We start from the raw sequence: 16,996 nt of genomic DNA on the forward strand, positions 1-16,996 counted from the left end.
AGGGAGAGTGAGTAACAGGATGCATGAATCTTTTATTGTGATGTAAGCTGTGTGTTCCAATAAAAACATGCTGTGTGTGTGTGTGTGCGTGTGCGTGTGTGTGTGTGTGTGTGTGTGTGTGTGTATGTGTGTGTGTGTGTGTGTGTGTGTGTGTGTGTATGCATAATGGAGAGAAATGACGCCTGACTATTGAAGCAGAGAATCGGCGTGTGGCTGCTATTTAGAGGAAAAATAAAAAAGGCAGGGGTACCAATGAAGAGAGGAGGAGCGGAGGCTGTTGTATGGGATTAATGGACACACTGTGCTGAAGGAGGGAGGGGAGATGGGCTTCTCCATGGAGGCTGTGGTGGTGGGGGGCTGGGGGAGACCACTGTGGCAGGGGAGAGGGAGAGGAGAGGCAGGGAGGGAGGGAGGGAGGCTGGTGAAGCCACGGATATTCATGAAGACGCCAAGTGTTTTTGTTCTCTCGCTGTGGTGACACGCTGATAGTCTGCAGAGAGATGGAGGGAGCGAGGATGAGACAAGGGGAAGGAGACGAGTGAAAGCAAGACGAGGCCCAGCCCATCTTGCCATTGATCTTGAGGTGATCAAGGTGAGTGTGTTTTTATTCTTACATGCTGCGGCCTGACTGTGTGTGTCTGTCTGTGTGTGTGTGTGTGAGAGAATGTGAGGGTACATGTGTGTCTGACACATATATCATGCAGTGGGCATGATGACAGGGCTGTCCTCATGCATGCATGGTTTCAGTGTGTTTTTTAAATATATATATTTGGGTCTTTTGTTACAGAAGAGCTGGCCGGTGGTTCAGCGGCATATTGATGCATTGCTGCTTGGTTTTATGAGCTGCTTTATCTCTATTGAAGGTGGTACTGCTGGCAGGCATGGTGTATGAGTGTATGTGCTCAGATTTGTCTTTGTGCATATATATGTCACTGTGTCACTATGCATTTGTTGATTTCTCCACGCAGAGCCTTCTTTTTAACTCTGAATCTGTGCAGACTGGTGTGAGAGTGCTTTCATTTGAGTGGGTGTTTTCTTGATGACCCCTGGTAAAAGTCGTCTGCACCACTTTCTGTCTGTGTACCAGCTCGATTAGAAACTCAGACTCCGATATGCTGAATCCGTCCTATCCAATGGAATTAGGTCATCGTGGACTGCTCAGGGTAATTATATAACATCAGAGAGCTTTGGCGTTGCAGTATCTGCTCACAATTAGCCACACTGTAGGTACAGGTCCTGCAATGCCACAATAGCAAAAATATTTCTAGTTGACAAATTGTTTGTTTGGATATTAGTCAACAAATTGGGATTTTTATTAGCATTACATAGTGTTTTCTTGCATGAGCCTTGGATTGTGGAAAACAATAGGAATATATTCCCCAATATATCTCCAAGCTTCCTAAAAGAGTATGTTATAAATAGGAAAATGTGTTTGTTGTACTTGATGATGCATCGGATGAATAAATTAAATGAAAGCAGGACAGAGAGTTCTGAAAGAAGAAACAATGACTCCAGAGAAAATGAGTTTGGTCGTACTAACTCTTCATTTCTGTTTTCTCACAGGGGACTCTACACCGAAGAGGACACACTGACAAGGATTTGTGGATGGATCCTGGCATATTAAAACCTGGAATTTTGACATCTGGACTTCTTAGATAAACCAATCCTATTGGACACTTCTCCCTATGCAGAATTTGGATCTGACTAACTAATCAAGCAACGGAAAACTTATAAGTCTCCCACGAGCTGGATCTGGATTAGTGGTTGTTGCATTCATGTGGGATCAGGTTTACAACTTGGAAATGTCATGCGAACAATACTTCAAGTCGGATAAACATTTTAGGAATTTGGGAAAATGTTTTCTTCAGCACTGACATCATGAACTCTGACCTGGATATACCATTGGCTTGTCTGTCCAAAACAAGACGACATACAGGCGGACTTATTTTTTCCCCAGAAACTTATAGCATACGCTAAAATGGAGTGAGAGTTTTCTTTTGTTCCACCTTTGGCTTGTTTAAAAAAAAAAAGATCCAAACAAAGGCTTCCAACTCGGACAGAACCTGGACCCTCAAAGGGGCACTTCAATGCACCTTTAGCATTTAACGGCAGGTTGGGCGCCCTGTGTCAGCTATCTGAAGACTGTGGTGGGGACAGAGGTGGTTGGCTGGCTGAGTCAGCTCTAATGGGGGCCGGTTGTGAACCGGTCTGACCCCGGTTTGACCTTGCAGTGACCTTTGACCTCCGGTCCTGGCTCTCCACCTGCTCTGCTGCCTGGGTTCCGGAACGCTCCGCCCTGGGGCCCAGAACGAGCCAATCAGGATGAAGAAGAGCCGCAGCGTGCTGTCTGTGACTGGAGAAGAGGTGAGAATATAAACCACCAAGATTATTCTTGAGAAAATCAACTCACTTTGTCACTTGTTTCCATGAGAGTAGATGTCAGGCAGAGCAGACACTGGACTGGTCTGAACTGTGTTGTGTGTGTGTGTGTGTGTGTGTGTGTGTGTGTGTGTGTGTGTGTGTGAGTGTGTGTGTGTGTGTGTTGAATGCTTATCATGATACACAAACCTTGTGACTTTCACACATCCAAGGCTCCCTTTGTTCTTGTTGTCAAGGTCTGTGGACACACTCAGAAGTCAGAGAGGACAGTTTGTCCTCTCCAGCCACCACACAGTGTGAACCACTTAGTCAGTCATAGTCCAAAATGTAAATGAGCCCCAGCTAAACGAGTGCTCTATGTAAATGAGTTATTTTCATTACGGGCAACGTCTTGGCTGAAGGACATAATACAGTACCGTGCGTTATTCAAGCGCTCTTTTATTGATTTTGTTGAGGGGCGGGTGTTCATACATTTGTGTATGTTTGTGTGTACTGTATGTGTGTCTGGATGTAAGCATCTTTCCACATCTGGGTCTGGACAACATCAAACGCAGCATGGAAGCAACACGGCACTGTTGCCTAGCAACTGCTACCATTCCCCCAGTGTTTTGTTGCTACGGTACTGCAGTGCAGATCAGCCTCTAAGAGCTCAGTCTGTAGAGGCCTTATCCCAGACACGAACACACACACACACACACACACACACATACACACACACACACACACACACACACACACAGTAATAATTTAAAGTCTGTGTTTTTGTGCAGTTTCTCAACATGGCTTGGTAAATGTTTTTTTTTTACTGCACAATGGAAAAATGTCTTTCTTGCTCCATGTATCTGTTTCCCTCACCTGCCTGTCCACAGGGTAATGACACAGATATAACAGGTTCTGGGGAGAAGGCGGAGTCATCTCGATACAGCCGATCTTATACGTCTGGGGCCACATTGGGGGCTGAGCTACGCAGAGGGAGGAGCAGAAGACTCTCATCTAGTCTCCAGGTATTGAAAGGAAGCATGGGTGCATTAACCTGCATGGGGTCTTTGGGTATAAAGGAGCTATGGGCCCCCCACTAACCACCCGGCATCATGTGAACATAACATTAATGGACCGTTTGATTTGGCATGTTTTGGCTCGTCTTACGACAAATTATATACACAAGCTAGTCATTTTACAAACCACAATACTGCGTTTTTCTGGCTTCCATTTATTGCAATACAATATGAAGACTTGCTTGAATGCAGTGCAAATTTCCAAATCAATCTGTGCTTGAAATGCATTACCATCCAACAATCATTTTATGCAGACTTGTTCACTGTGATAGCTTAAAGCTGCAATAATCAATATTTTTACATGAAAACAATAGATTGTATGACTAGGTGTAATGAGAAAGGGGTCTCTTGTAGTGACAAGCCCCAGATAAATTATCTCCCAATTCTTCAGCTCATTGTTTTAGTTTTACGGACTGCAACTTTACTGTTTTGCTCTGTTTAAGCAGCAGCAGGCCGCTGTTTTAAAAGAAATACTGATAAACCCACTTTAAACTCGCTTACAAGTACCCAATGACAACCAGAGAAATTTAGCAACTAGCTGTTGATCGTAGTGGAGCAATTAGCACCTTAATAGTCATTTTTTTATTTTCATGAGTTGTTGATGAGCAAAACAGAGTTAAACAAGTAATTGTTGGACTTGTATTCACCAGGTCACAACACAACTCCACATAAATGTTCCTCTGCGTCTGCTGGATGTGTAAATGAGAAACTATTTGCTAAAAAGTTTGCCGCATCAACTTAAAATGTGCTATTATGTCAGTGAGGTGTTTACAGTTTGTTTCTGATACCCAAATTACCCAAAAATCTGAATAACTAAGGTAAGTGAATTTCTTACTGCAATTAAATGGATGGAAACCCTACACTGCCTGGGATGACGGGAAAAAGACATACCAATAAAATACTTACATTTCATTTATTAAAAAAAGTATTAACTGCTCTGAAAAGTATTGAATGATTTGTTTAAATTTTTCAATCAACTATTGTTGCAATTAATCAAATGACCTCAGACCAGCTGATGGTGAATCTGGGGATTTTGGGGCTCCTGTGTGTCTGGGACCATGAGGCAGCTACCAGTTTCCCTAGCCTTTAACAAAAGAGAGATTTGATGTAAAAATTGTGCTCTCCACCTGCAAAGCAACTGTAGTATCATCTTGAAACCCTTCCTTCTAACTCTGCAGGTACCCTGCTGGCTCCGCCCTCGAGACCGCACTCGTTCACCGGAGGTCCTGAGCAACGTGACACGTCCAACAACTCTCCCCCTCCGCATCCCGCCACGCATCTCCATCACACAAGCAGACACTGATGGGTCTATACACAATTTAAACACTTTCTTATCTTCACCTTGCAGGAAGCTTTTCTACATGTTTTCATTTCTGTCCTCTCTAATCATCTAACTTTCCCTCTTCCTTTTGATGCAGTTACGAAGCAGAAAATGGCGTGTCACCAGGTCACACCCCTCTGGGTTCGCAGAGTCCAAGCCTCACCCTGCACACCCCCTTTCCCCACGGCCAGAGAAGAGAGTCCTTCCTTTACCGTTCAGACTCGGACTACGACATGTCGCCCAAGACGGTCTCACGTAACTCCTCTCTCGCCAGCGAAGGGTGAGACTCAGGAAGGAAGACAAAATGAATGAGTGAGCGTGGGAGAGAGCATGTATGTGTGAATTTTTATAAGGAAAAGTTGTCTCTGCTCGCTCTCTAATTGTTAACTCCCTGTGTCCCAACCTCCCTCAGGCACACCGGAGAGGATTTCATTGTCACACCTTTTGCTCAAGTGAGTCTCACTTAATAGATGGATTGTGTAAAATGAATAATAATTCCTCCTGTTCCCCAAAATAGTTTTCTTTCAGCCATTTTACATCATTTTAAATGATCATGTCTAATTTAAAGCAGTGAGTGCATTCTTCCCTTACACTTAATCCCCTTTCTAAAACTTGTAAATGTATATTTCTCTAAGGTTATTCTGTATACATCCTCTGACACTGTGTGATTATTTAGGTATTGGCCAGTCTGCGATCAGTACGGAGCAACTTCACCATTCTTGCCAACCTCTCCACACCACCAGTCAAGTCAGTACCAACTCATTGTCCTGAAATTTACCACTTGTGCACATCATATATGTCAATTGTGTAACCAGTCAAAGAGTTAGTTCAGACTTTACAAATCAAACTAAAAGCACCACACCCAAAGCAATGCTTGCAATTGGCAGTTTCCTGCTGCTGCAGAGTGGCAGGCTTTGAACTAAAATGCGGATTATTTTCCCTTTACTTGTCATATTGGATGAAGCAAAACGAAATTACATTTCTCAATAGAGAGAGAGAGAGAGAGAGAGAAAGAGAGAGAGAGAGTGAGTGAGAGAGACTTTTATGTTTGATTGTTATCTTCTAACTCCTAATGTTCAATCCATCACATCTGTATTTATCCCTTAAGAGCAGATGTATGCACCCGCTTGTGAGCCAGATCGACAGATACACACACAGTAGAAAGAAAACAAAAGAAAAACAAAGTTAATCACAACACTAAAACAATCAAAGGGAATTAGTTTCATAAATAACTATGAATATCTTTAAAAAAAGAAAAAACCTAATATGGTGCACACAGTGAGGCGGCCATTGCTAACTTGTTGCTAGCTTGAAGTTAGTAGGTCTAACAAGCTGTTGTGTCCACAGAAGGTCTCCTCTGGACGGAGTGTGTGTCAGTCCCAGGGCGTTACTATCAGACCAGCAGTACCAGCAGCTCGCTCTGGACACACTGGAGGAGCTGGACTGGTGCTTGGACCAGCTGGAGACCATTCAGACACACCGCTCAGTCAGCGAAATGGCCTCCAACAAGGTATGCAAACGTTACTGAACCAACCACTCCAACCAACACTTCAGCCGGCTAATAAAAAAATCACTATCAGCATATGGTTTATGTTGAAAATAGAAATAAGTTATTTCTTATTGATTCTGCCCCTTTTTTTCTTTAAATAAGTTCAAAATATGTTGCTGTGTTTTTGTATTTATTCCTAGTTATTATTTATAATGATTTACTGTCTCCTTATGTTTATTTCTAATGTAATTTACAATAGTACAATTTAAAGTTCAACTGTAAAATATCCTGACACATAATCTTTGTCACAACATTGAAGGTGTCATTGCCAAAAGTGTCTGTTTTGTAATGATTGGTTGATCTTCAGTTGTCACATATTTTATGATTAAATACTGTAAATAAAAACTAATGCATGTTGAACGTGGGAAATGTAACACCTTTGCCTTCACTGCAACCTAGACACTTGCTACTTAATTACAACCCCCAAATCAAATAAAAAATAATGTACGTAATGTACGTCTCGGTCATCTTCAAAACCTAGAGAACCAGCACATTATTGACTCATATTTCTGTTTGCTGTCATTCTGCCACAGTTCAAGAGGATGCTGAATAGAGAGCTGTCCCACCTGTCAGAGATGAGTCGCTCTGGTAACCAGGTGTCTGAATACATCTCCAGCACCTTCATGGGTGAGTGAGAATGTAAAGGGACTTTATTCATGTAGCGCTTTTCTAGTCTTATTGACTGCTCAAAGCACTTTCACATAGCACAGGAACCATTCACTGTACACACACATGGATACACTGCCGTACAAGATGCCACTTGCTCATCAGACAAACATTCACACACATTCACACACAGCGATGGCGCAGCATCGGGATTGCAGAGCCGATCGAACCTCCAACCTTACGATTGGTTGGCGACCGCTCCGCCACCTGAGCCACAGCCGTGAGACCAGAATCTGTCCACATCACATTTATGACCTTTGTCAAAAAACTACAATAAATCTATGTGTGTGTTTTTTTGTGTTTGTCCATCAATCTGCAGACAAGCAGAACGAGGTGGAACCCCCGTCCCCTACTCTGAAAGACAAATCTATGAGTCACATCAGCGGAGTGAGGAAGCTGTCTCACAGCTCCAGCCTCTCCAGTTCTTCAATGCCTCGCTTCGGTGTCAACACGGACCACGAGGATGAGCTTGCCAAGGTCTCGTTGTTTGTGAATTTTTTGACTCAATTCAAAACAAGCTGCACAAATCAATCTCTATTCAGAAAAAAAATCATCATGTAGGACTTGGGATCTCTGTTGATTTTTTTCCTTTTGTTTTAGTCTTGGCTTATCTGACCCTTCTAGAAGAACGGAGGAAGAGTGTGTGCACTTTCCATCCTTTAGTGATATACCACTGAGGCTATTTCCGGATTAAGACTGAAGTGGGAGGTTTCCTGGGGGACATTCATTTGATAAAAAAACATTCTGAAATATAACAGTATACTAGATCATTCAATTTTTTTTTTAAGACTTCAAGTCTGTTTCTACCAAACACCAAGCCACTTCCAGGCTGATGTGCTCATAGTATTGAATCGTCACTCCGTGTCTGCATCGCATAAAGATGGAATCTCCTTTTATTCCTTTTTTTTTTCTTTTTGTGCCGGGCGCCTCATGGTTTAATTCCATCCAATGTTTGGAAAAGCCTGCAGGAGGATGGAAACTGTCCCTGGTTTTGCATCTCCATTTAGCAGAACATAAATCAGATGTAACTATGCTACATACAAATAACAAGACTAAGAGTTTGCAGCCACACTACCAGTTCTGCAAAGCTGTCGGCTTTATGCTACATAACATCCACAGGAAAATAAAATTAGCTAATTATAGGGATAAATGAAGGGTTGAGGAATCACGCAAGAAAAAAAAAATGAATATGAATATAACAAAATCAGTGGTGGTCCTGTTTCTTTTCTAAGAGACATGTCAGCTTTCACAAGTGTTGCCATTCAAATGTAGTCATTAATTTCAGTCTGGTCACTTTGCGGGAACTGCATAAAAGTGTCCCACATCTCTGTGAGACACATGGATCATTGAGGAAAAACGTGAATGTCCGTACCAAATTCCATGACATTTCCATCCATACAGCCACTCCTTTAGCAGGGCTTACAATGTTTTGTGGCCTGTCATCATTAATAGGAGCTGGACCAGTCAATCAGTCAGTCAGTCAGTCAGTCAGTCAGTCAAAGAGGTTGTAGATATTCCCAGTACAACTCTGAACACATAAACTGAAGCACCAGGGTTATTCTGAGTTACATGAGAGAGGGATGGATTATATGACCTACATTTTTTTATAATCATGAAGTTGAAGTTTATCAGTAATTTGGTGCTGTAACTCACAATTATTGAATTCTCTGATTCTTTTCTGATTAATTCATTTACTGTTTGGTTAATAAAATGTCAAAAAATATTGAAAAATGCCTGTACCAATCTACTTAATCTCAAGGTGAGATAATCCACCTGATTACTTTGTCCTAAAAACAGTCCGAATCCTAAAGGCAGTCAGTTTACTATCACAGAAGACTAAGAAGCCCAGTAAACATCCATGATTGCAGAAGCTGGATCCAGTGATTTAATTTTAATAATTCTTTTCTGTCTATTAGATATCTCTTAAGTAATTGCTGATTGACTGATTCCATTTCTGGATAGATTGATGTGTGATTGGTTGTTGTGGCTTTTTTTTCTCAGGTTAGTCATATGGAATTTGGACAGTTTATGAAATTGAGAGTGAGTGATCCATAATGTTGGAAACTTGAAAACTTTGGTGTATTTTCCCTACGTTAAATTCTGCTGCACATTTAAATGGTCTCTTGAAACCTTCTGAGCACCCTGATCATCTCTGCTTGTGTGTGTGTGTGTGTGTGTAACCAGGAGTTGGAGGATTTGGACAAGTGGTGTTTTAACATATTCAGAGTAGCAGAATTCTCCAACAACAGACCTCTCAGCTGCATCATGTACACCATCTTCCAGGTAAACAAAATGAGTGTGAACGTGTGTTTTTCTGTTGGAACATTCTCACCTGAAGTGTCTGTTGGGTTTGCTGACGTACACGATGTGTGTGTGAATTTGTGGTTCCTGTCCTCCCTCCTCAGGAGCGAGAGCTGTTGAAGACATTTCGTATCCCAGTCGACACCTTTGTCACTTATGTAATGACCCTAGAGGACCATTACCATGGAAACGTAGCGTACCACAACAGCCTCCATGCGGCAGACGTCACCCAATCCACACATGTCCTCCTGTCCACACCTGCTCTTGATGTATGTTATTATATAAAACTTTCCATTTCAGCTTTAGAGCAGTATTGGCTTGTGTTCAAAGAGTGAAAATTAACTGAACGACATTACACAATAACTTGTATGAAAAACAGACATTTTAGTCCATCCAAGTGTTAGGCCAGCCTAGTTGCAGTTCTACCTCCTTCATAAGCCTTTTTTTTAGGGCTCTTCATTTTTACATACTGTATGTCTCCAAAAGAAATGAGATTGGTCGTTTGATCCCATTTTTCACCTGGATTTCATGTCAACATGGACCCAAAAGTTGTTTTTAAAGTGAAAAGTAAAGCGGTCCACCAAACTTTTAGTCTTCTTGTAACAAAACAAAGACAAACAAAAGACATAGAGAACAAACCGCTCGTAATAATAAAAAGTGTAAAGATACATGAGCTGCTAATTCTTCATCAGAGTCCATGTAAGAAAGTAAAAACATGATTCAACAACAGAGTGCTTGTATTGCAAATTATATTTATCCATGACATACTTTATTATAAAATCATGTTTTAACCATATTCCTAATATTCTAAAAAAAACAAACAGACAAATTCACTTTTTTTTTTATAATCAATGGAAAAATATAAAGAAAATTCTGCCCTTGTTGTTTCTTTCAGGCTGTCTTCACTGACCTGGAGATCCTCGCTGCTCTGTTCGCTGCAGCTATCCATGATGTAGACCACCCCGGAGTTTCCAATCAGTTCCTCATCAACACCAGTAAGCAAACAAACACACACACACGCACGCACGCACACACGCACACCCACCCACCCACCCACACACACGGTAAAATATGTCTTCCCCTCTGCTCAGACTCGGAGCTGGCCCTTATGTATAACGATGAGTCCGTTTTGGAGAACCACCACCTTGCTGTAGGCTTCAAGCTTCTGCACCAGGAAAACAGTGACATCTTCCAGAACCTCACCAAGCGACAGCGCCAGAGCCTTCGCAAGCTCGTTATTGATATGGTCAGGACATTTGTTACCGCACCTTACACCGTACCAGTTAAATTATAAACAACTTAATAATTTCTCCTTAAGCCAAGCTTACTTAGTTTTAGTTACTTTCCTCTTTAATCTAATTATTTATCATAGTTTTAGTTTTGTCTTTTTTATTTGTTATTGTTGATTATAGACAGCTCTCCCTGTGTATGTGCCTGTTATTTGCAATTCTGTTTTTTTAAGACAATACAAGTTCTTTTTATTTAGTTCTGATCCTTTGAAATATTTTGTCATCTTTTTTATGCTGTCTGTCTATAACTCGTTGTTTCTGCCTAAATTGACCAGTGCACAGATTCTTTTTTTTCCAATCAATCTAATCTGTTTAGCAGCTTTTTCATTTTAACAGCCAAACCTCCAAGCTTCTGGCTTCCTTAGGATTCTCAGTCAGTTTAAGAACTGGATTTTCTTCCAAAAGGGCAATGTAGAAATAATTTGTTTGCAATATCCAGTCTTTTAAAAAATAGATCTTTGACAGGCAGTACCTGTTTTAAAACTAAAAGCGAACTGTCCTCAGCTCTGATTGCAATCTCATATCACTCTTCTCTTTTTTTTTCTTGTTTTTTTTAGTACAGAGAATCTTTGTGCTTCTTTTCTAGTTTTGTCTTCCTGTCTCTGACTGCAGGTGTTGGCCACAGACATGTCTAAACACATGACCCTATTGGCCGATCTGAAGACCATGGTGGAGACCAAGAAGGTGACTAGCTCTGGTGTGCTGCTTCTGGACCACTACACAGAACGGACCCAGGTAATTTGTCTGCTCACGCAGACCATGTTCCCTAATGCAACAATGGTGTATGAAAATGTATGAAATCGGTAGGTCTACTGTACTGTGTGAATTTAGTGGGATACAAAACGTCTTCAACAGCTCTCAGTCCTGAGGAGGGAGGACAGGAGCCACAACTTCACACACACACACACACACACACACTTACATTGGCAAACCCAACACACACTTCAGGTGAAAGCGATCCTACAGAAAAACACACGTTCACACTTCTTTTGTTTACCTGGAAGATGGTGTACGGGATTCAGCTGATAGGTCTGTTGTAGAGTTCTGCTACTCTTACAAAGCTAAGCTAACTTAGCTTGTAACATTTATCCCTTTTTCTGGTTTTCCCTGCATGTTGCGTTTAACTTGACAGTGAGACTAAACTTGCCTGGATGAGTGTATGTCTTTCCTCCTTCCAGAGGGGTAGTGCTGTGTTAAACTGACTCACCCAGACACTGCGTGGCTGTGTGTCTGAAGATGGCTGCTTGCTTTGGTGACCACGTCGTTGCTCAGGGTCTGCTGCCCCGCGTGCTCTGTCAACGTCTTCAGGAGGCCAGCCCCGCTCGTTCTTGTTGGTGTTGTTGTAGTTCAGGTTTTAAAAGGTGTATTTACAAAAGTTGTGTTGTTGGAAAACACGGATAGTCTTTCAGCATCTTTGTCAATAGTGTTCTCTGTGTGGAAAAACGTGTGGGTTTCAGCTGTCAGCGTGCCACTTTGGAATAATCAGCATCACACCACCACGCCCCTTCCTATCAGTACTTGCCACAGCTAACCACTCAAAAGACTTCATGTAACAATAAACTATACGATGTGTGTTTATGTGTTTAGGTGCTGAGGAACATGGTGCACTGTGCAGACCTGAGCAACCCCACCAAGGCGTTGCCATTATACAGACAGTGGACGGAGAGGATCATGGAGGAGTTCTTCCGACAGGGTGACAAGGAGCGAGAGAGAGGGATGGAGATCAGCGCCATGTGCGACAAACACACCGCCATCGTAGAGAAGAGCCAGGTAAAGCTCTATCTCTCTCTCCCATCCAATCTAACCCTTGCGTGGTTTGCGGATTCACCACTAACAAACCTTATTTATATGAAATTACAGCCTACTTATCTATTTAAGTTAAAGTGTCTATATGTAACTTTAAGTTTGTGTTGATTACAGCAGCCACTTTGGACAAAAGTGGGAGTCGGCATTACAGGGAGGTCTATATAGTCACTATATAGTTCTGCTCAGACAGAAATCATTCATTCACAATAAGATAATAAGTTACATTTCAAGTGTTGCATATGTTAACGAAGCCTACTACAGATGAACAGGGTATCACTGTCAAATTGTCACGATCTTTTCACTGTTATTCTCGTTTGCTGTTACAGTTCATTTATGACCATTGTGTCATGTTTCTGAGCTTCAGAAAAGGCCAATGTTGGCGTCATTCACAAACAAAATTACGTAATGTACAGTTGCTACTCAGTGATCCTTTACTGTATATCCTCTCCAACAGTTACCAAGAGATACTAAGAAGTATTTGCTAAAGATGACGCAAACTGCAACTTTAAAAAATGATATTCATATGATAATCAGCACCCTTAGCAGCTAATAAAAACATGTTATAATATCACTAAAATTGTTTCTTGTCACTCACAAATTAATCTTGAGATTGTAGAAACTAATTATATATGTTTCTTTCCAAATGGTTTTGTTAATCTTTACATAACTCATCTTTGTGAACACACTAGTAACACTCATTATGTCTCATTGAAACTACTGATCCGCTACCCAGAAGTGCCGTTCTCCGTCTAACGAGCTGTTGAACCACTGAAACAATTTTGGAGAAGTGATTTTAAGTTACAAAAAAGTCTCTAGTGTTGCTTTAACAAAGCAACTTGTAAGTTAACAAGACAGAGTTGACATCAATGCTTACAGCTCTGTAAAGCTTAATGCTAACATTGCTCAACTGACAATGTTTAGCAGGTGTAATGTTTACGAAGTTCACCATCATAGCTTAGCATGTTAGTATTCTTTTACAACTAAAAGTACATAAACCAAAAGATTGGACACATCTTTTTGACCTGATGATGGTGCTAGAATATAGCTCAAAGGATCGCCAAAATAATTTAACATCAGTCCGAGAAGGATAAGAATATCTGTAATAAATTTTAGGACAATCAATGAGATAGTTTAGTCTGTACCAAAAAGGTGACAAAAAAGCAACATTGCCTCGCACATAATAGAGGCTAAAAAGCCATGTTTCATTTGATTTAGTTTTGCATTGTGGCAGGAAGAGACAGACTTGGGTTAGTTGTGCAGTTATTCCTTTGTCCCCCAACATGAAAAAAGCTTTTCTTTTAATAAATCTGGCAGTGTTATGAGGCCTGGAATAACTTAAGATCCACTCTGGCTATGATTAAATCTTTTGTTATTGTATTTTGGATGACAAATGCATTTCTATGTCAACGTCCAGCTGGCTGCAGCTTCAGTCATATGCTTCTTTTGACATCCATAAGGTTTGTTCATTCTGTGTCAAATTTCTGGTCACTAATTCTGGACTGAGTAGTTCATTATTTTTTTTTAAAGATATTCTGCCAGTTAGATTTCTTACTTTATAAGAGTTTATTCAGAAAAGATTCTTATTTGTTTTCTTGCTGAGATGAAAAGCTTGACACCATTCCCATGTCTGACAGTGACATCCATCTTTTAATATAACTCGACAAGAAAGCAAATATACATATTTACCAAAATGTCTAGTTATTGTTTTAACATCACTTTCTATCATGGTCTCAAGTGTGATTCTTTTTCTTTTCCAGGTGGGTTTTATTGACTACATCGTCCACCCGCTGTGGGAGACGTGGGCTGACCTGGTGCACCCGGACGCCCAGGAGCTGCTGGACACGCTGGAGGAGAACAGGGAGTGGTATGTGAGCACCATGCCCCAGTCTCCCTCGCCTCCCCCGGACAGACACCTACAGCACGACCGCTTCCAGTTCGAACTCACCCTGGAGGACCTGGAACACAACAACCACAACCACGTTCACCTGGGGAGCAATGGCGGGACAGACATCTGCAATGACATCGGCGTCTCAGACCGAACACACGGCGGTGGAGAAACAGAGAAAGAAGACGAGCAGAATCACAACAGCAAGCACAACGGAGTCCAGGGTGAAGATGAGGAGGAGAATGGAGAAAGAGAGGGAGAAGGAGAAGAGGAGGAGGCGAAGGATAACGGAGAGGAAGAGGGGGAGGAGACTGTAGAAGGAGAGGAGGAAGAAGAAGAGGAGGCGAAGGAGAATGGAGAGGAAGAGGGGGAGGATACTGGAGAAAGAGAGGGAAAAGAGGGGGAGGCGAACAAGAATGGAGGGGAAGAGGGAGCGGAGACTGGAGAAGGAGAGGAGGAAGAAGAAGAGGCGGCAAAGGAGAATGGAGAGGAAGAGGGAGAGGAGACTGGAGAAAAAGAGGGAGGAGAAGTGGAGGAGGCAAAGGAGAATACAGAGGAAGAGGAGGAGCATGGAGAGGACCAAGTGGAAGAAGATGGAGAGCAGACAGATGAAGGGAATGATGTGGTGGAGGAGGAGGAGACTAAAGAAGAGGAGAAAGAGAATGAGCATCATCAGGAAGGAGAAGAGGAGGAAGAGGAAGGTGAGGATGGTGCAGAAAATGAAGACATAGAAGGGGAGTTAGGGGAAGAAAATGAAGAGAGGGAAAAAGAAAGTGAGGGGGAAGAGGAAATGGAAAATGAGGAGGGTGAAGTGGAGGAAAAAGAGGAGGGAGAGATGGAGGAGAAAGTAGAAGAGAAGATAGCAGAGCTGGAGGAAAATGTAGAGAAAGAGGAGGGGGAGACAGAGGAAATGGAGGACAAAGTTGAGGTCGGAGAAACAGCAGATGTCGAAGAGGAAGAGGAGAAAGGAGAGTTGGAAGAAGCAGAAGAGGAGGAGGTGCCAGTTGAGGATGAAGCTGGAAAGGAGGAAGAAGATGAAGATGAAAGTTAGTTGGGTGTAAAAACATAAATTGACAGGCTCAGCGAAGAAAGGTTAACGAGAGATAAAAAAAAAAGAAAAGAAAGTGTGGCCGGAAAAGGCATCGACACATGTCAGGGAGACTGTCGAGGAGGAGGAAGAGCTGAAGATGCACTTCTTTCCAGATAACGGTCTCTGGCCCCTTTATCGAGTGACGCTCTCAGCTGAAAGCTCAACTACAGACGTCTTAAACCAACTTCCCAGCTCGCAGGCGGACAGCAAAGCACGGGACACAAATACAAAACCTCCGCCGGAGCAAAAGCCTTCCTGAAGGGCCAGATCGTTGCGGCGTCTTGATGAACTGGTAGTGCCAGAAAGACTTCACGTCTTCATCAGCCGGTATCTGTACATTCATCACTGCCATAGGGAATGAAATGGGGGACATGAAGAGGGGGGGGGGGGGAGGGGAATCTGTTTTCCCTACCTTTTGAGCTCCTAAACTTAAAATGAAAATGCGCACATGCAAATAAGCGCGTGCCTGTTCTCCCGATCTCATGGACTACTACCCATCATCTCTCTGTCACTGTCTTGTTTATGAGGAAGATAACCACACATACACACACACACACACACACACACACACACTCACAAACAGACCAAAAAACTGTTAAAAGAATGTCAACTTCCTCTTCTTTTGTCAGAAAAAAAAAAGTCTGGAAAGTGTCCGTCGTCTTATATTTACTACATCTTTCCACTTGTGATCAGGATGCTGAGAACAGATTTGGGCTCTGGTCTAGGAACAGTTCAACCTCCTCACATACTAACCTTAAAGCAACGATGCTGGATTTCAGAATAATATCTGGACTGTTTTGTCAAAGTAGAAACTTTCGCTGTCCAGCTCAAAAGGCTGAGCTGTTGTACATGTCGATGTCAGTTCATGTTAAAAAAAAACAAACAAACACCCAGTATTCATCCCTTCACGACAGTTTCACCACTCCCAGACTGTGAGTTTGATTCCCGGGTGAATCGTGCCAAACTGACCCAGGACCAGCACTGAGCAATTAAAGCCTTCCTTCAAACAAGGTGGCTACTTGTCTGTGAAGCAATGAACCGTGGGACCAGGGTAACGGGTGTGATGGTCTTCCACAAATCCCTTTTTTTCTTTGTTTTGTTTTTTGTAAAAATGGTATTTGGCACTTTATCTAACACCCCTGTTACATATATGTACATAAAAAAAAACATGTATTTTAATCTGCTGATGTCATAATAAATGATCAATAAAGTTGATTGACTGTTGTCTTTTAGGTGCAGGTGTCTGACATCTCTCTCCCCTGAAAAACACTGGAAACGCGTTTATCCACCGAGATAAGTACATTTGATAGCGCTTTATTTAATGGGCCTCTAATTTCAGAATCTTTTCGCGGTTTTTTTTTTAAGTAGAGCGGAAATAATTGGTTGACTAATCAAACAGAAGATTGACAGCAAGTCTTTAGCTTCTTTTTTCTTTTATCATTTTAAATTAAACTTCTTTATATTAATTATTTAACAACAAAAAAATTTAAAGACTGCTCTGGAAAACTGTGGCCTGAATTTTTATGTTATTTATATATTATTTTCGTTTTATAGACTTTACTATGGATGGACTTATGGTATTACATTTTTTTTTTAAATAAGTTTCATGATGTGCTACTGAAAATAAATTTGTAATTTCGTACTCAAATAGTGCT

The 16,996-nt window shown here is 41.7% G+C and overlaps 1 protein-coding gene across 3 annotated transcripts; it reads left to right on the plus strand.

Annotated features, from left to right (window-relative positions):
• The first annotated feature begins 407 nt into the window (after positions 1-407).
• Positions 408-16,556, plus strand: LOC117956472 (cAMP-specific 3',5'-cyclic phosphodiesterase 4C-like). 3 transcript variants are annotated; one of them, XM_034891556.1, is made up of 18 exons: positions 408-592; positions 1,564-2,364; positions 3,249-3,383; positions 4,613-4,740; positions 4,853-5,035; positions 5,168-5,207; positions 5,432-5,502; positions 6,103-6,265; positions 6,838-6,931; positions 7,290-7,447; positions 9,155-9,253; positions 9,376-9,540; positions 10,167-10,266; positions 10,363-10,517; positions 11,173-11,295; positions 12,148-12,330; positions 14,124-14,726; positions 15,159-16,556. In XM_034891556.1, exons 2-18 carry the CDS (start codon positions 2,323-2,325, stop codon positions 15,300-15,302), a joined length of 2,586 nt encoding a protein of 861 aa, XP_034747447.1. In that variant the 5' UTR covers positions 408-592; positions 1,564-2,322; the 3' UTR covers positions 15,303-16,556. The 3 variants fall into 3 exon arrangements, with proteins under 3 accessions (XP_034747447.1, XP_034747464.1, XP_034747455.1); XM_034891573.1 differs by having other exon boundaries at positions 6,106-6,265; XM_034891564.1 differs by lacking the exon at positions 408-592 and adding an exon at positions 1,272-1,407.
• Positions 16,557-16,996: the final 440 nt, after the last annotated feature.

The sequence above is a fragment of the Etheostoma cragini genome, chromosome 2, assembly GCF_013103735.1.
Source record: "Etheostoma cragini isolate CJK2018 chromosome 2, CSU_Ecrag_1.0, whole genome shotgun sequence".
NCBI classification, from domain to species: domain Eukaryota; kingdom Metazoa; phylum Chordata; class Actinopteri; order Perciformes; family Percidae; genus Etheostoma; species Etheostoma cragini.